Source organism: Leptopilina heterotoma, unplaced genomic scaffold (genome assembly GCF_015476425.1).
Source record: "Leptopilina heterotoma isolate Lh14 unplaced genomic scaffold, ASM1547642v1 Lhet_24, whole genome shotgun sequence".
NCBI lineage: Eukaryota > Metazoa > Arthropoda > Insecta > Hymenoptera > Figitidae > Leptopilina > Leptopilina heterotoma.
Genome location: NW_025110956.1, coordinates 2000592 through 2015275, shown reverse-complemented (window position 1 = coordinate 2015275; position 14684 = coordinate 2000592). Strand labels below are relative to the sequence as shown.

General features: G+C 30.9%; 2 protein-coding genes across 3 annotated transcripts; one reads left to right on the top strand and one right to left on the bottom strand.

Moving 5' to 3' along the window:
* Nucleotides 1-736: 736 nt before the first annotated feature.
* On the top strand, nucleotides 737-8786 carry LOC122503012 (ankyrin-3-like). Of its 2 annotated transcripts, none has more exons than XM_043613395.1 (2): nucleotides 737-1017; nucleotides 6151-8786. In XM_043613395.1, exon 2 carries the CDS (start codon nucleotides 6170-6172, stop codon nucleotides 8375-8377), a length of 2208 nt encoding a protein of 735 aa, XP_043469330.1. In that variant the 5' UTR covers nucleotides 737-1017; nucleotides 6151-6169; the 3' UTR covers nucleotides 8378-8786. The 2 variants fall into 2 exon arrangements, with proteins under 2 accessions (XP_043469330.1, XP_043469329.1); XM_043613394.1 differs by lacking the exon at nucleotides 6151-8786 and adding an exon at nucleotides 2518-5042 and having other exon boundaries at nucleotides 738-1017.
* A 4486-nt stretch (nucleotides 8787-13272) lies between these two features.
* On the bottom strand, nucleotides 13273-14478 carry LOC122502989 (serine/threonine-protein phosphatase 6 regulatory ankyrin repeat subunit C-like). Its single transcript, XM_043613365.1, has one exon. It carries the CDS (start codon nucleotides 14476-14478, stop codon nucleotides 13273-13275), a length of 1206 nt encoding a protein of 401 aa, XP_043469300.1.
* Between the last annotated feature and the right edge of the window lie 206 nt (nucleotides 14479-14684).

Here is a 14684-nt window from a genome sequence, read left to right as displayed (position 1 = left end):
ATTTTTTGTTTTTTTAGTACTACCTTTTTGGGAAACGTGTCTTTATTTCAAAATTTGAAAAAGAATATTTATATATTATTTATATTTATAAAATAAAAGATCCCATGTGAGCAGAATACGTCTACCGAAAGCAGACCATGAGTGCAAAAGAGATAGGTAGATATTGTTGCTCTTTTCACTCTCATGATTTTCTGCTTTCAGTCGACGTATTCTGCTCACGTGGGATCGCACCCTTATACGGCCTTCACAAAACTATAAATAAAGGTGTATCTACAAAAGCTGGAATATACATTTGTTTTGTCTGATTCAAAGTAATTGCATATTTTGCATATAAATTTACTTTAAATCACTAAATTCAAAGCAAATTATCGTAAATTGATATGCAAAATGTGCAAATACTTTTATCATGGAGTTCCTTGGTAGCGTTTTGTAACTAGGCCATGAGTGTGAGAGAGATACAGATATATGTTTGCTCTATTTGCACTCATGGCCTAACAGCAGAAAACAGAATGTAAAGGTGCCGTCCCATGTCGGCGTAAAAACGTCAAAGCGTCGGCGTCAAAACGTAAATGCATGAGAGTGAAAGAAGCAACCTTATATCACTATCTCGTTCACTCTCATACTTTAACGCCGACGCTTCGACGCTTTGACGTTTTTACGCCGTCATGGGACGGCACCTTTAAGCAGAATTTCGTGAGTGCATCTACTATTGTAGATACACCCTTATAGTTTGGTGTGAAGGATATTTGACATTTTTTGGTAAATTTTTTTTCTGTCAACCGACGTATAAATGTACCGCCTTAATATATACAGAAGAGAAAAAAAGAATTGTGTTATTTTCTAAGTGCCTTTTAAAAAAACAATAAATTTGTGTTTATAAAATGAACTAGGAGTAAAATCTGTCAGTTTACATAATTCATCTCTTTACAATATATAGTTATATGGATTGAATGTTTTCTCTCCACGATTTATCAACTCGATTTTCCTAATAACATAATGTCCAGAAATTGCACTGTGGTAAGCATTAGTCTTTTCTTAGTAACATAATATAAGTTAATTTATGTATTTATATTAAATCCAGTACATATTTGTTTATTCTCCCTTAAATGAAGCTTTATTTTAATTAAAACTTTCAGTTGTGATTTTTCATTGATTTCATTGTTTTTCGATCTCAGGAACTAATAAATAGTGTTTTTTTTAAATATCCTGATGTGTATGTGTGATAGTCAACATTATGTTTTGTCATATTCTTTTGAAAACTACAAGGTAGAGCAATACTTTTATCACCAATTTGTAGGTTTCTTTGAGGGACAACTTATATGGAAATAGCTTTTCCGAATTATAAATATTATTCTGTCCTCTTTTTAATGTAAATTTAAATAACTCATCTTTTGACCTATTAATGAATATTCTACCTTAAATTTACATTTATTATTTGTGACAAGATCCGAAGAAAGGTATACCTAATAAGCAAAACATTTTAAGGTTATATTTGTATCATTTTTACTTTAATTAAAATTAAGTTTCTACTTCCTTGTGTAAAAGTGAAATCAGTTTTTATTAATTATTTTATATGCAATTAAGATTTACATATTAGCAGTTTGTTATATATTAATGTTTTTGAGGTTAGAAATACAAGATTCTGTAAATTTACAGTAAAAAAGTGCGAAGAGCAATTTTCAATGGCACTGTAAAAAGTGTAAAATTCCAATCCAAATATGAATTCACTCTACTGAGCAATGGTTTTTCCCTCGCATAGCGGGAATATGTCACTTTCATTTGCAATAAGAATTTTAAAAAATCATTTAATTTTCCCTCCATACTATGTATATAGTTGATTTTTTCTTCCGTTGTTGAAAGTTTGTTAATATTCTTTTAATCGATTATCGGAAGAGTAATAAATAAAACACCATTAGTTGTGTTTCCATTGGTTGTGCAACGTGTTTCTGTGTATTGGTATGACACGATCATCAGGCCACTTATTATTAAACAATTAAATATTTTTTTTATAATTATTAATTTACGAATAAAATAAAATTAAGATTTTTACAAAAAGAAAACAAATGTTAGATATTAGATATTAATTTTGTTTTATTTGTTTTGTTTTTGTAAAAATCGTAATTTGATTTTATTCGTAAATTAATAATTGAAAAAATATTTCCTTGTTTAATAAAATGGCCTGATTATGATGTCAAACCAAGACACCGAAACGTTATGCACAACTAATAGAAAAGTGTTTTATTTATTACTCTTCCCACAATCGATTAAAATAATGTAAACAAATTTCGAAATCTATTTTTTTTTAGTATTAAATGTAAGGAATATTGGAGCTTATAAACCTAAAAGTCTGAACAACAGAAAACGGAAACCTTATGTAGAAATTTTATATACTTAATTAAAGTTGTAGCAGAGATAAATTATATATATTTAATGCATTTTATTTATTTATAACATTTATTTTAAAAATAAAGTGTATTCTCTAAAAAGATAAAGCAGGTTTTATGATTTTTGTTACAGAATTTATAATCGACTCATACTAATTCTGTCTAAGACTGATATTCATCAAGGGAAATTCCAACAGTTCGGTACTAATTGTAATTTATCCATTTGCGGTTATGGATAGCTCGAATAATTGCAGTGATCCTTCCGATGGAAGTGACCCACTGGTTTCTCCTGATCATGTTCACAAATTGAATCTTATTCAAGCTTTTCTTAAACATTATTCAGACAAGGAAACGGAGAGTGGAGGAACGTCAATGCCTACAGCCGAAGAACAGGAGGAAATGGTTCTGTTGACTGCGAAACGAGATAGAGATGGAAACAGTCTTCTGCACCTTGCGATAAAGGAAAACCAGACGGAGGTGTTCAATCAAATTGTCGGAGAGTGCAATGTAGACGCGGAAAATAACAGGGGTGAACGGCCACTCCATTGTGCTGCAGCTGATAGTAGAATTGAATTTGCATTAGCTCTTATCGAAAATGGTGCCACAGTTAACGTAGAAGACAATGAGGGAAAAACACCTCTTCACCTGGCTCTGAAAAATCAAAACGTTCTGTTAGCAGAAATTCTGTTTGATAGTCGCGCTGTTATGACTGAGGAATATATTAACAAATTTCAACCTCTTCATTGTGCTGCTGAAAGCGGGAATTTGGAAATTGTTAAATTGCTTATGACGAACGGATGTAAAACAGTCGATAGTTATGGAGGAATCCACGATTGTCCTCTTAAAGCTGCAGTAAATCAAGGTCATTTAGAAGTTGTAAAGTATCTGATGAGGAAAGGCGATAAACATATTAAAACCATCACTGAAGATCGTTGTGAAATACTTATGTACTGTGTGAAACCAGACCGAGCCGAGATTTTAAAATATTTAGTCGATGTGGGTATGAAAACAGATCAAAATTATTTAGGTATGGCTTTAAATTATAAATGCTATAACGTTTGGAAGTATTTAATGAGGTCTACCTCTAAAATGAATGCAAGTACATGTTGTCAAGAAACAGAGCTTCATTCGGCGATACGTGCAGGACAAGTGGAAACTGTTAAAATAATCATAAATAATCCAGCAAACTATTACAGACCTGACTCTCTGAGTAGCCAATTAGCCGTTCACATTGCCGTTGAAAATGGCGATGAAGATATACTAGAAGTTCTCTTAAATAGAGGCTTTCCTTCTAGAGGTTGTTTTGAAGAAATAAAACCTCTTCACGTTGCTGCAACATTCGACAACACGAGACTAGTAGAACTACTCTTGAAATCTGGAGCTGACATTAATTCAACAGCTGATAATATCACCCCATTATATTACGCAGCATGTGCAGTGCAGCCGAATGTTGTTAAATTTCTATTAGAAAAAGGTGCTGATCCTTCTAAAAGGTGTTGTTATGGTTCCTCACCATTAGAATTTGCATTAGATATGCTTACCGGACGATTTGGAAATGGTCCAACCATTACTACTGTAACGTATGAAAAACTTTTAAAAGTTATGGAAATACTTATCCCAAAAGTAAAAGTAAGACCAGATTACTGGCATTATGCAATCAAAATGAAGTTTTCGAGAATCAAAAGTGATTTAAATACGTATGGACAGACATCGAAAGAAGCGAGCAAATCAAAGCAAGATGTCAGTAATTTACAATTTCAACTTGCAATGATTAAAGTCATATTTAATTACCTAAAAGAAGATCAAGTGGAAAGTTTATCCCTATCCGCCTTGAATGGAAAGGAGGATAAATCAATTGACTCTCCTGAACTCTTGCAAATTGTAATGGAATACAATGATTGTAAGTCTTGTTCTGATATCGAAATACGACTTTGGAAAAATTCCTATGAGTGTAATTTACTTCTAATTGGTTACGCCGACAGTGTTAAAAATCTCACAAATATAGATGTTGAATTTAAGAACGATGTATCTTATTATAAACTGCACGGAAAAGATAAAACCGTCTTCTTGAAATTAATAGTTGCTCGTCTGGTATTGATAATCGATAAATATAATTCGAAAGTGTCAACATTTTGTAGGAAACACAATTTAAACGATTGGAGAAAGGAATGCGGAAAGCAAAAAGTTAGCTTGCAAAACACAAAGGTTGATGAGAATTTCGACATCACTTTCTACGATGTTTTAACTTCACCAGTCAGCAAATTCGCAACGTTCACGGGGAATGAGAATTTTCTTCAAAGCATCGCATCTTCCTACACAAAGTTTCCAGCGTATGCTGAATTTTTGAAAGTCAGTCTCGACAAAGGAAAAATAAGGAATGATTTAATGGACGATTGTGTGAATCATATGTTCAATCTGGTTGCAAGAAATGGCAAAATTCGAATTTCAAAATCTGATGTCGACCAAATTTTTCAATATCTTTCGGTATTTGATTTACGAAGATTTTCAGCAGCGTGCGCAAAAAAAGTTTTCAGATTATAAGACAATTATTTTTGTATGTGTAATTCTAATAGTTATGAATCTACAATTTGCATTATTTTCTACATTGTTTATGTTAAATTTAATGTAATAGAATGGGAATATTTTGTTAAAAACAAATAAAATATATTGGATACCTGATGAAAAAAATTAAATTTATTACAAAAAATAAATAGAAGTTTCTATATTGACAAGAACTATTTGTAAAAAAAATAAAAAATTACATAGTATGATTATAATAATTATAAACAATAGGTGAAATATTTATAAGAAAATAACGAAATCTAATTATTCAAAATTTTTTCAAATTTGCTTAAAGGCGCTAGCACAGCTCCTACTGCCTGCCTGCCTGCAGGTTGACATGGTAACACATAAGAGTAAGAGAGTCAGAAAATTCAAATTAAATGTTTTTTCTCTCTCACTCTTATGGCGCCTGCCTGCGCAGGCAGGCAGGCAGTGAGGTGACAGTCTACCTTTAAACTTCTTACTCAACGGTTTTCGGGATCGCTGATTAAGAATCTAAAGTGAGGATTAAAAAGTTAATTAAATTCAAAATAGTAGACTTCAGATTCGTAATCAGTGACCTTAAAAACCCCTGAGTAACAAGTTTTAAAAAACTGCAAGTACTGGGTTTCTCGGGGGCAGGAATGAGGGTTAATTACGCTGAAGGAAGTCTGTTTCATCTTTTGCGACGAGAGAAGTTGTTAAGGGTTCTTACCATTTTGCACGCTTGAAAATGAAGATATTTTCTAGAATTATTTTTACGATTCGTATGGATTATATTGATCTGCATCTTTTTTTACTTCAATCAATACACTCTTTAACTTTATAAAAACCCTTATTTTATTAAAAAAAATATTATTTGTCTATTTAAAATTTAACAATACTTTTAGACCTGCTGAATGTGCCGATGCCAGCTGCGTAATTGATTTCTCCGGGTTGAAAAATCAGATCCACAAAATTCAAGTTGATTTATGTTCAGTAGGATTGTGCTTATCGCCCGAACTAGAATTTTTAATTTTTATGCAAGAATAACAAAATGGCGGTAATTTAAACAAAGCTTTTCGAAAATTAAGGTTTCTTTTGCAGTTTTATAAAGTGCTTCTTAGGTACTTTTCTTGAGAGAGTGTCACATTTGGTTGGAATAATATAACAATTCTTGAAAATGTAAATATTTTTTACTCATTCTAATCGCCTGATACAATTATAGTTACAATTTTTGTTTCAGAACTATTAATCGAAGGACCATGGACACGTCAAGTGACTATAATGACTCTTCGTGCTACAATTCACTGTTTCTTGCCATTCATGATGGTAAACTAAATATTGCTCGCAATTTACTAGCGGCAGCTAGAGGACACGAAGAAATTGTTCGACTTTTCACAAAACGCGATGCAGACGGCAACACTCCTCTGCATCTTGCAGTGAGGGAAAACCATGCTGCAGTATTCGATTTGCTAGTCGAAGAATTTAATGTCAACTCGAGAAATTACAGGGACGAAACGCCACTGCATCACGCTGCAGCGAATGATCGCTTTGAGTTCGCAAAGTCTCTTCTGGAAAACGGCGCGATTGTTAATGTCAAAGATGCTAAAGGACGAACGCCTCTTTATCTTGCTATATCGAAACAAAACGTTCAGTTGGCAAAACTTCTGTTTAAAAATGGCTCTTTTCTGAGTGAAGAATGTTGTAACGAACTTCAACGCCATTCCACAGTCGATTTTAAAATATTTGAAGCATTCAAAAAGCAACAGACAAAAAAATGGGACGAATTCAGTACTGTAACCAACGAAAACTGTCCTCTTGTATCAGCTGTGTCATTTGGTCATTTAGAAGTTGTAAAATACCTGATGAAAAACGGATATAAAAACAGTAAAATAATAGAGAAAGATGGGAAGCTTCTTTTAGAAACGTGTTTAAAGTATAAATATTTAGATATTTTGAAATATTTAATTGATGCTGGTGTGAAAGCGAAAGAAAATTTGTTAGATTGCGCTATGCGTTGGAGCAAGTATGACATTTGGAAGTACTTATTAACATCTAATTCTAAAGCGAATGCAGATACATCTTCACATGAGTCAGAACTTCATTCGGCCATACGCGCAGGACAAGTGGAACTCGTCAAAGCAATTGTAAATAACCCAGAAGACGAATGCGAACCTACTTCTGAAGCTGGCAAATTAGCCGTTCACATTGCCGTTGAAAATGGCGACGAAGATGTGCTGGCAATTCTTCTAAGTGAGGGCTTTTCATTCGAGGGTTGCCTTGAATTTGAAGGTATAAAACCTCTTCACGTTGCTGCAACATTTGAGAATACGAGATTAACGGAATTATTATTGAAAGCCGGAGCTGACATTAATTCAAAATCTGTTGGAAATTACACCCCATTACATTTTGCAGCATATGCATTACAACCAACTGCTGTCAAATTTCTGTTAGAAAAGGGTGCTGATCCTCACATTGAACTGAGCGATTATAGTAAAGCGACACCTTTATTAAAGGTTTTAGAAATGTTTTCTCCTTTTATACATCCTGTGACCGTTACTGCTTCAATGTTTAAAAATTTAGTGAAAATTACAGAATTGTTAACTCCAAGAGCGATGAAAAAAAGCGATCAGAAATTAGTGTCAACTGCATGTAGTATAAGAGTGATAATTAATGACAATGAATTTGAGATGAACGCCAGCAATTCAGAATTTCGTCCCGATATTCTAAGATGTATATTTAGTTACTTATCTGATGAGGAAATCAAGAATCTTTCAAGATTTGCCTTGAATGCATATCGATTAACGTCCTCACCAGAATGTTTATATTCACTGATAGAATATGACGATTCGAGATCATGTGAAGTTGTTGAAGCTCGTGATTTTGACAATTCGGAGTGCGAATTGCTTTTAATTGGTTACACGAAAAACATTAAGTCTCTCAGGAATGTTGAACCCAAAATTACCTACGATTCAGATCATGCTAAAGTGAAAGTAGATGAGAAAAATTTGTTGAAGTTGATTGTGGCGCGTTTAGTGTTATTAACCGCCGACAACTATAATCTAAGAAAGTTGAAGAATTGGCCAAGATACAATATTAGGAGTTGGAAAATGAAGTGTGTAGAGCAAAAAGTCAGCATGAAGGAAACAAAGGTTCTCGAGAGTTTAAATATCACTTTCTACGATATATTGACTACATCAGTCAACAAGCTTGCAAAGTACACGAGGAACGAGAATTTTCTCCAAAGCCTAGAATCTTCATACAGCGATTTTCCGGCGTATGCTGCATTCTTGAAAGTCAGAATTGAAATGGCAAGAAGGAGAAATGATTTAGTGGACGAGTGTGTGAATCTTATGTACAATCTGGTTGGAAGAAATTACAAAATTCGAATTTCAATCTCCGATATGGATCACATTTTTCAGTATCTTTTAGCAGTTGATTTGAGAAGATTTTCAGCGGCATGTTCTTAAAGTGTATTTTCAGTGTTAAGAGAAAATTAGCTTTTGCGTTTGAAGTGTTTTCATTTTCTAAAAATTAAATTAAATATCATAATTGAAAATTCTCTAAATTTTCTGAAAAATGTATTTTATATTTTAAGTCTCGTCTGCAATGTTACTCTTCATTATCACTATCGTCTCCGTCGAATGAATAAGCGCTTCCTCATAGAAGAATTGTCTTAACAAATTTTCAAATTTGATTTTTTCACTTTTCTTTACGTTCCCTACGACCGTTTTCTTACGTTTAGTATAACTTGTCAATGCTCATTTTTTAATCTGTAATTGAACATTTTTCTGTAATGCCAGACAAAATTATTAACATTTTAAAAAAATTTATGTTAACAACGCAGTTTATAATACTGACAATAATATGAAAATCATAATGGGAAAGCAAAGTTTTTAATGAATTGAACACTTTAGTGTATTTAAATAATTTTCAAAAAAGCTATTTTCTCATCTATATTGTAAAAAGATTATTTCTTTATTAATAATTGATTTATTCTGTAGTTTAATATCAAAATTAATCATTTTTTTGCACAAGAAATTAAAATTTTAAAAAATTTAATATTTATAATACAAATTAAAAAAACGGACTCAAATAAATTGCAGACCACGGATCGATTTAAAAAGCTCAAAAGAGTCATTTTATTCGTTTCAACGTACAAAAGTCTGAAAAGTCGTTTATTTTACAACTGTTACAAAAGTTTTTTTTTCTATTAACCTGATTCATAAAAAATTCTATAATTTTTTCAATCAAATTCACAGAGTCAGCGACCTTAAAAACCCTAATAAGTTGCAAGCAATTATGTTTTAAATTGTTTTAGTTTGAAAAAATGTTTACCTTTTACATGTAATGTATTTTTAGTTTTTATTTATGAATTGGGTTTTTTGAGAATTTTTCTAGTACCTACTTTTAAACAGTGAAAATTTTTTTAAAAAGTACATACATGAAAAATTCTTCCAAACAAATCCTCTCAGATCTCGCACTCATCTACTAAAACATATATTATTTAATACTTTTTTTACTAATTTTTTTACTAAAAGCTACATTTTCCATATTTGAGAATTTACACTACCGCTACTTTAAATTTGTTAACAGTTGAAATAAAAAAATTATTTGAAACGATTCAATATTATTTTCACAAATTTTTTGTAATTCAATGATTTTTAATATCTAGGTACTATTTTTGTAAAAAAAATTCTCAAAAGAATTGAATAATTTAAAGAAAATGTTTATAAAATTTTTCGCAAACATTCAATTATTTTCATAAATAAAAAAGATGTCATAAAAAATTTCTGTTTTAAATTATCATTATTATAAAATGTTACTAAAAATTATCCAATATTTTAAATAAATGTTATTAAATATTTCATAAAACTTTGATATTTCACTCAGGGTGTCTAGCGAACCGGGAAAAACCCAGGAATTTGGTTCGACCTCAAAAAACCGGGAAAAACCCTGGAATTTTCTATTTATAGGGTATTTTTTGAATTATGTATATAAAAAATTATTATTTTTTTCAAAGCGTAAAATAATAACACGGTCACAGCTCAAATCGTCAAGGGTAAATTGATATAGTATGAAGCAGTAGTAAAAATAATAACTTAAATTTTATTTAAAACTAACTTAAGTACACGCTATATTATAAAAGTTAAAGGATTTTTACTATTATTATTTTTATATATAACAATTTATAGGTATACAATATGTAACAAATTTTATAAGAAGAAATTAAGAATCTTCTGTGATATAAATATGAAAGGCAAAGATTTTACTTTTTAAAACTAAATATGGGGCATTCCATTTCAAAACGATCCTTCTTATAAACAATTGACATTGTAAGGTAATTTTTAAATCATTATTTCTTATATTTATTGAAGCCAAATTTTATTTACTATTAGTGGTTTTAAAACAAAAATTTCTCAACTTTATAATGGTAGAAAATTTTTTTTTAAAATAATAGAACTTTTTGAATATCTCAAAACACGTCGCATCCGATTTTCTTGAAACTTATGTCGAAATAAAGCTTAAATATTCTAGTTTAATTCTATGTAAACATTATAATGAGCAATTTATGGTTTGAGAAATTAATTAAATTTTACAAGTATTTCAAAGGGTATAATGTATGTACCGAGCGGAATTTTTTTTCAAATTTTTCCACACTTCAACCTCTGACATCTTTGTAAAATTTAATAAATTTCTTAAATTCCCCTGAATTGACAATTATATTATAAAGTTGAGAAATTTTTATAAGTGAAATTTTGATATTCTATGTCAAGTTTTTAGAAATTATTGTATAACTTTAATGATTGTAATTTAATAAAAACAATATTTAATTACGTAAATAATGTTATTGATAAACATTTAAATATGTTTTTGAATCCTTTGTGAATATCCGGGAAAATTATTCAAGAACCTGGGAAAAAACCGGGAAAAACCCGGGAATTTTAAATTGACGAATCGCTAGACACTCTGTCACTGAATTTAATAAATTTTCTGTTTTGTCATTTCATTTTGTGCAGAAACAGCATAAGTCCAAATGTTAATTTATTTTTTAATTTTTTATATTAAGTAGGGTGATGTGGGGTGATGTGCAACGTTTTTTTTCGTTGGACGAAAAACATGTCAAATAATTAAATTTGTAAATATTTCAAAATTGAATGACTTAGAGGCATTATAATAGAATATTTCTGCATTATTAGATTTTCAGAATTTAAAATTTTTCCTACAAATTTTTCGCTTTTTTAAAAACGTCTGTTTTTGCATTTTCCAAAAAAGTTGGGGTGATGTGCAACACTAGTAAAATTCAGGTATGTAATGCATAAATATCGATAAAAATCTCTTTAATTATTAATTTTAGGCTTTTTCAATGCAAACTAATCGAAATCTGACAAAAAAAAATTTACTAAGGTATAGTTGGCCTCTAAAAAGTAGAGATTTCATCAAAGAAAAAAAATTTTTTTTGTTTAATTTTTTATTTATTAATAACTGAATAAGGAATATAATTAAAGGAAAATAACTAAGAATTTTTTATTCATCATGTGAATCGCAGCTATTGCACGTAAAGTATAAAAAAGAGAAAAGTGTTGCACATTACCCCAAATATGATATTTTGCGAAAAATGATTTGTACGCAATACAATGCAATGGAAACACAAAATATAAACAGATATTTAAAAACACTTAAAAAACCAACAATAAACACATTCTTATCTATAAAATAAATTAAAACCCTTCACGAAACGACTAGAAATATAAAGAGCGAGAAATATTTCCTTCTCGAGAAATTTAAGTCAACTTACGTACAGCGAACCTAGCTGCGAGCTGTCTCGTGAGTTTTATATAAAAAACAAGTTACTGAGGACACAAACAAATGTCAAAACTTGGCTCTGTTTAATATCAAACTGTTAATCATAAATCGGCAGTGTTGCACATCCCCCCATGTTTCACATCACCCTACATAATTAATTAATCATATTGGATTTTTAACTTACAGGTTTATGGACTTATGCTGTTTCTGCACAAAACGCTTCAATTAAAATCCATAAAATTTTATCTGTTTATATTTTTCTCTTAAAATGACCTAATATTTTAGGGATACTTTACACTTATTTTGCAACAATTTACCAAATTTTAGAGTTAATCCAATAAATTTTAATGTTGGATGGCTTTTTTCCAGGAAATTACACAGATATAAATATGTACGCAAATATTATTTATATTATTAAATATTGAAGGCTATCAAATTAAAACAACTTTTAACAAAATAAGATACCGTAAAATAGTTATTAATTAAGGACACTATAATATTTTATAATATCAAAACTATTTAAAATTTTTCAAATTGAAAATGTATTTCATTTATTTTAAAATACAATATATACTTAAAAAAAGAAAAGAGTTTTATAATAACACACTTATATCATATATTTTATAAAAAGTATGGTTTTATTGATCTTCGAACAATTCAAAGAAATAACCCTAAGGTTAATATAACATAACATTATTTTAGTGGATTTCACAATTACGTAACATATCATTTTTTCAACTGATAAACAGTTTACACTGACGACTTTTATGTTTCATTTATGTGAACGTTTAACATTTTAAATGTAACAAAAATAAATATAAAAGTAGTTACGTTTAGGTAGATATTATTGCCAACGTTTTAATCAATGGCGACATTTGAAAAATATCTATTATTCATATTAGTTAAAAATATGCAACTTTTCGAAAACAATAATGAGGAAATAATTTCGATATTCCATGACCAAGAAAATTACTTTCTTTGTTCAACGTTAAGAACAAATTTCAAAAAAACACTGCTGAAAATCTTCGCAAGTCTACGACAGAGAGATATTGAAAAATTTGATTGATATTAGCATTGGAAATACAAATTTTGTGATTTCTTTTAACTAAACTGTCCATTAAAGTAACGCACTGATTCATAAAATTCTTTCTTCGTTTTCCATTTTCAACGTTGATTTTCAGAAAATCAGCATACGCTGGAAAGTTTGAGTACGAGGATTCGACTGCTTTAAGGAAATTCTCGTTCTTCACGTACATTGAGAGTTGATTCACAGATACGGTTAAAACGTCGTAGAAGGTGATGTTTAAACCATCAGCAACTTTTGTTTCCTTCATGCTGGCACACTCCTTTTCACATTTCTTTCGCCAAGAAGTAAGTCGATTCTTTTCACAAAAACTGTACACGCTCGGATGACAATTCCTCGTTAGCAATAAGACTAAACGTGCAACTATCAACTTGCAGAAATCTCTATCTTTATCCTTCCTGGTATTTAAATAACATGAAGTACATCTTGTGCTTGTCATTTTCCAAAGTTCTTTCGCATTTTTAGAGTAGCCGATCAGAAGCACTTTGCTCTCATAATTTGTCCTAGAGGACAATTCACTTGAATAGTATCACATGATTTAAAATCATTATATTCCAATATGAGTTGCAATTGTTCTAGTGTATAATTACTTCGACAATAATTATTTATTAACGATTCTGAATGAGATTTGATTTTTTCATCAGTCAGGTAATTAAATATGCATTTAAAGATTTCAGAACGAAATTCCGATTTCTTCATGTCTTCCTCGTTTGATGCTTCATCTTCAGATTTGAAATTTGAAACACTTTGTCCACTGTTGCAATTGCTTGAAACTTTTAAATTAAAGGTATATCCAAATAATTCTGAAGCATCTTTAGAAAATGGAATTAGCATTTCTGTAATTTTGACCAATTTCTTAAACATTGGAGCCAGAAGTGATGAAGGTGAAAACATCCTAAAAGCCATTCTTAATGGCAATTCTCTGTATTTGCATGCTTTAGAAGGATCGGCGCCACTTTCTAGAAGAAGCTTCACAACCATTGGCTGTCCTGCAGCTGCTGCAAAATGCAACGGGGTGTAAAGTTCTTCAGTTTGAGAATTAACATCAGCCCCAGCTCCTATGAGCATTTTCACTAGTCGCGTGTGTTCGAACGTCGCTGCAGTGTGAATGGGACTTGTATTTTCGAAGCAACTTTCTACGGAGTAACCTGCATTTAGAAGAACTCGCAGAATTTCCTCACTGCCGTATTCAACGGCCATGTAAACAGCCAACCTGCTAGCTAAGGAGTTCGGCTCAAAATCGTCTGCTGGATTGTTAACGAGTACTTTGACGGTTTCCACATGTCCCATGCGCACTGACGAATGAAGAAGGGTCTCGCTGAAATAGGTTTTGGCATTTATCTTCGACGCGCATGTCAATAAATACTTCCATATGCCATGTTGATTTCTGAAAATTGCATCACTAAAATGATCTCTTTCTGATTTTACACCCACATCCACCAAGTATTGAAAAATTTCTAAATGACCAGGCTTAGTAACTCTAAGAAACAACTCTTGTCTATCTTCAATAATTGTTTCTTTTTCTTTCAAGCCATTATCCATAAGATATTTCACAACTTCTAAATGGCCATGCGTTACTGCAGTTGAAAGAGAAGAATCGACTTTGTTCAACCCTTTCGACATAAGCAGTTTTACCATCTCCAAATTCCCGCTTTGAGCAGCAGAATCAAGAGAGTCCATGTACTTCAAATCATTTGCACTTAAAGCAGCTCCGTTTTTGAAAAGAATTTCAGCCGTCTGAAGGTTTTGCTTCGCCAAGGCAAGATCAAGCGGTGAGAATGAGTAAGAATGAGTTAAAGAAGGATAGGTATATTGTTTATCCTTCTTTAACTCATTCTTACGGTAACGCGTAAGAATCAGATCTATTCTGCGTTGGCCTTTATTGT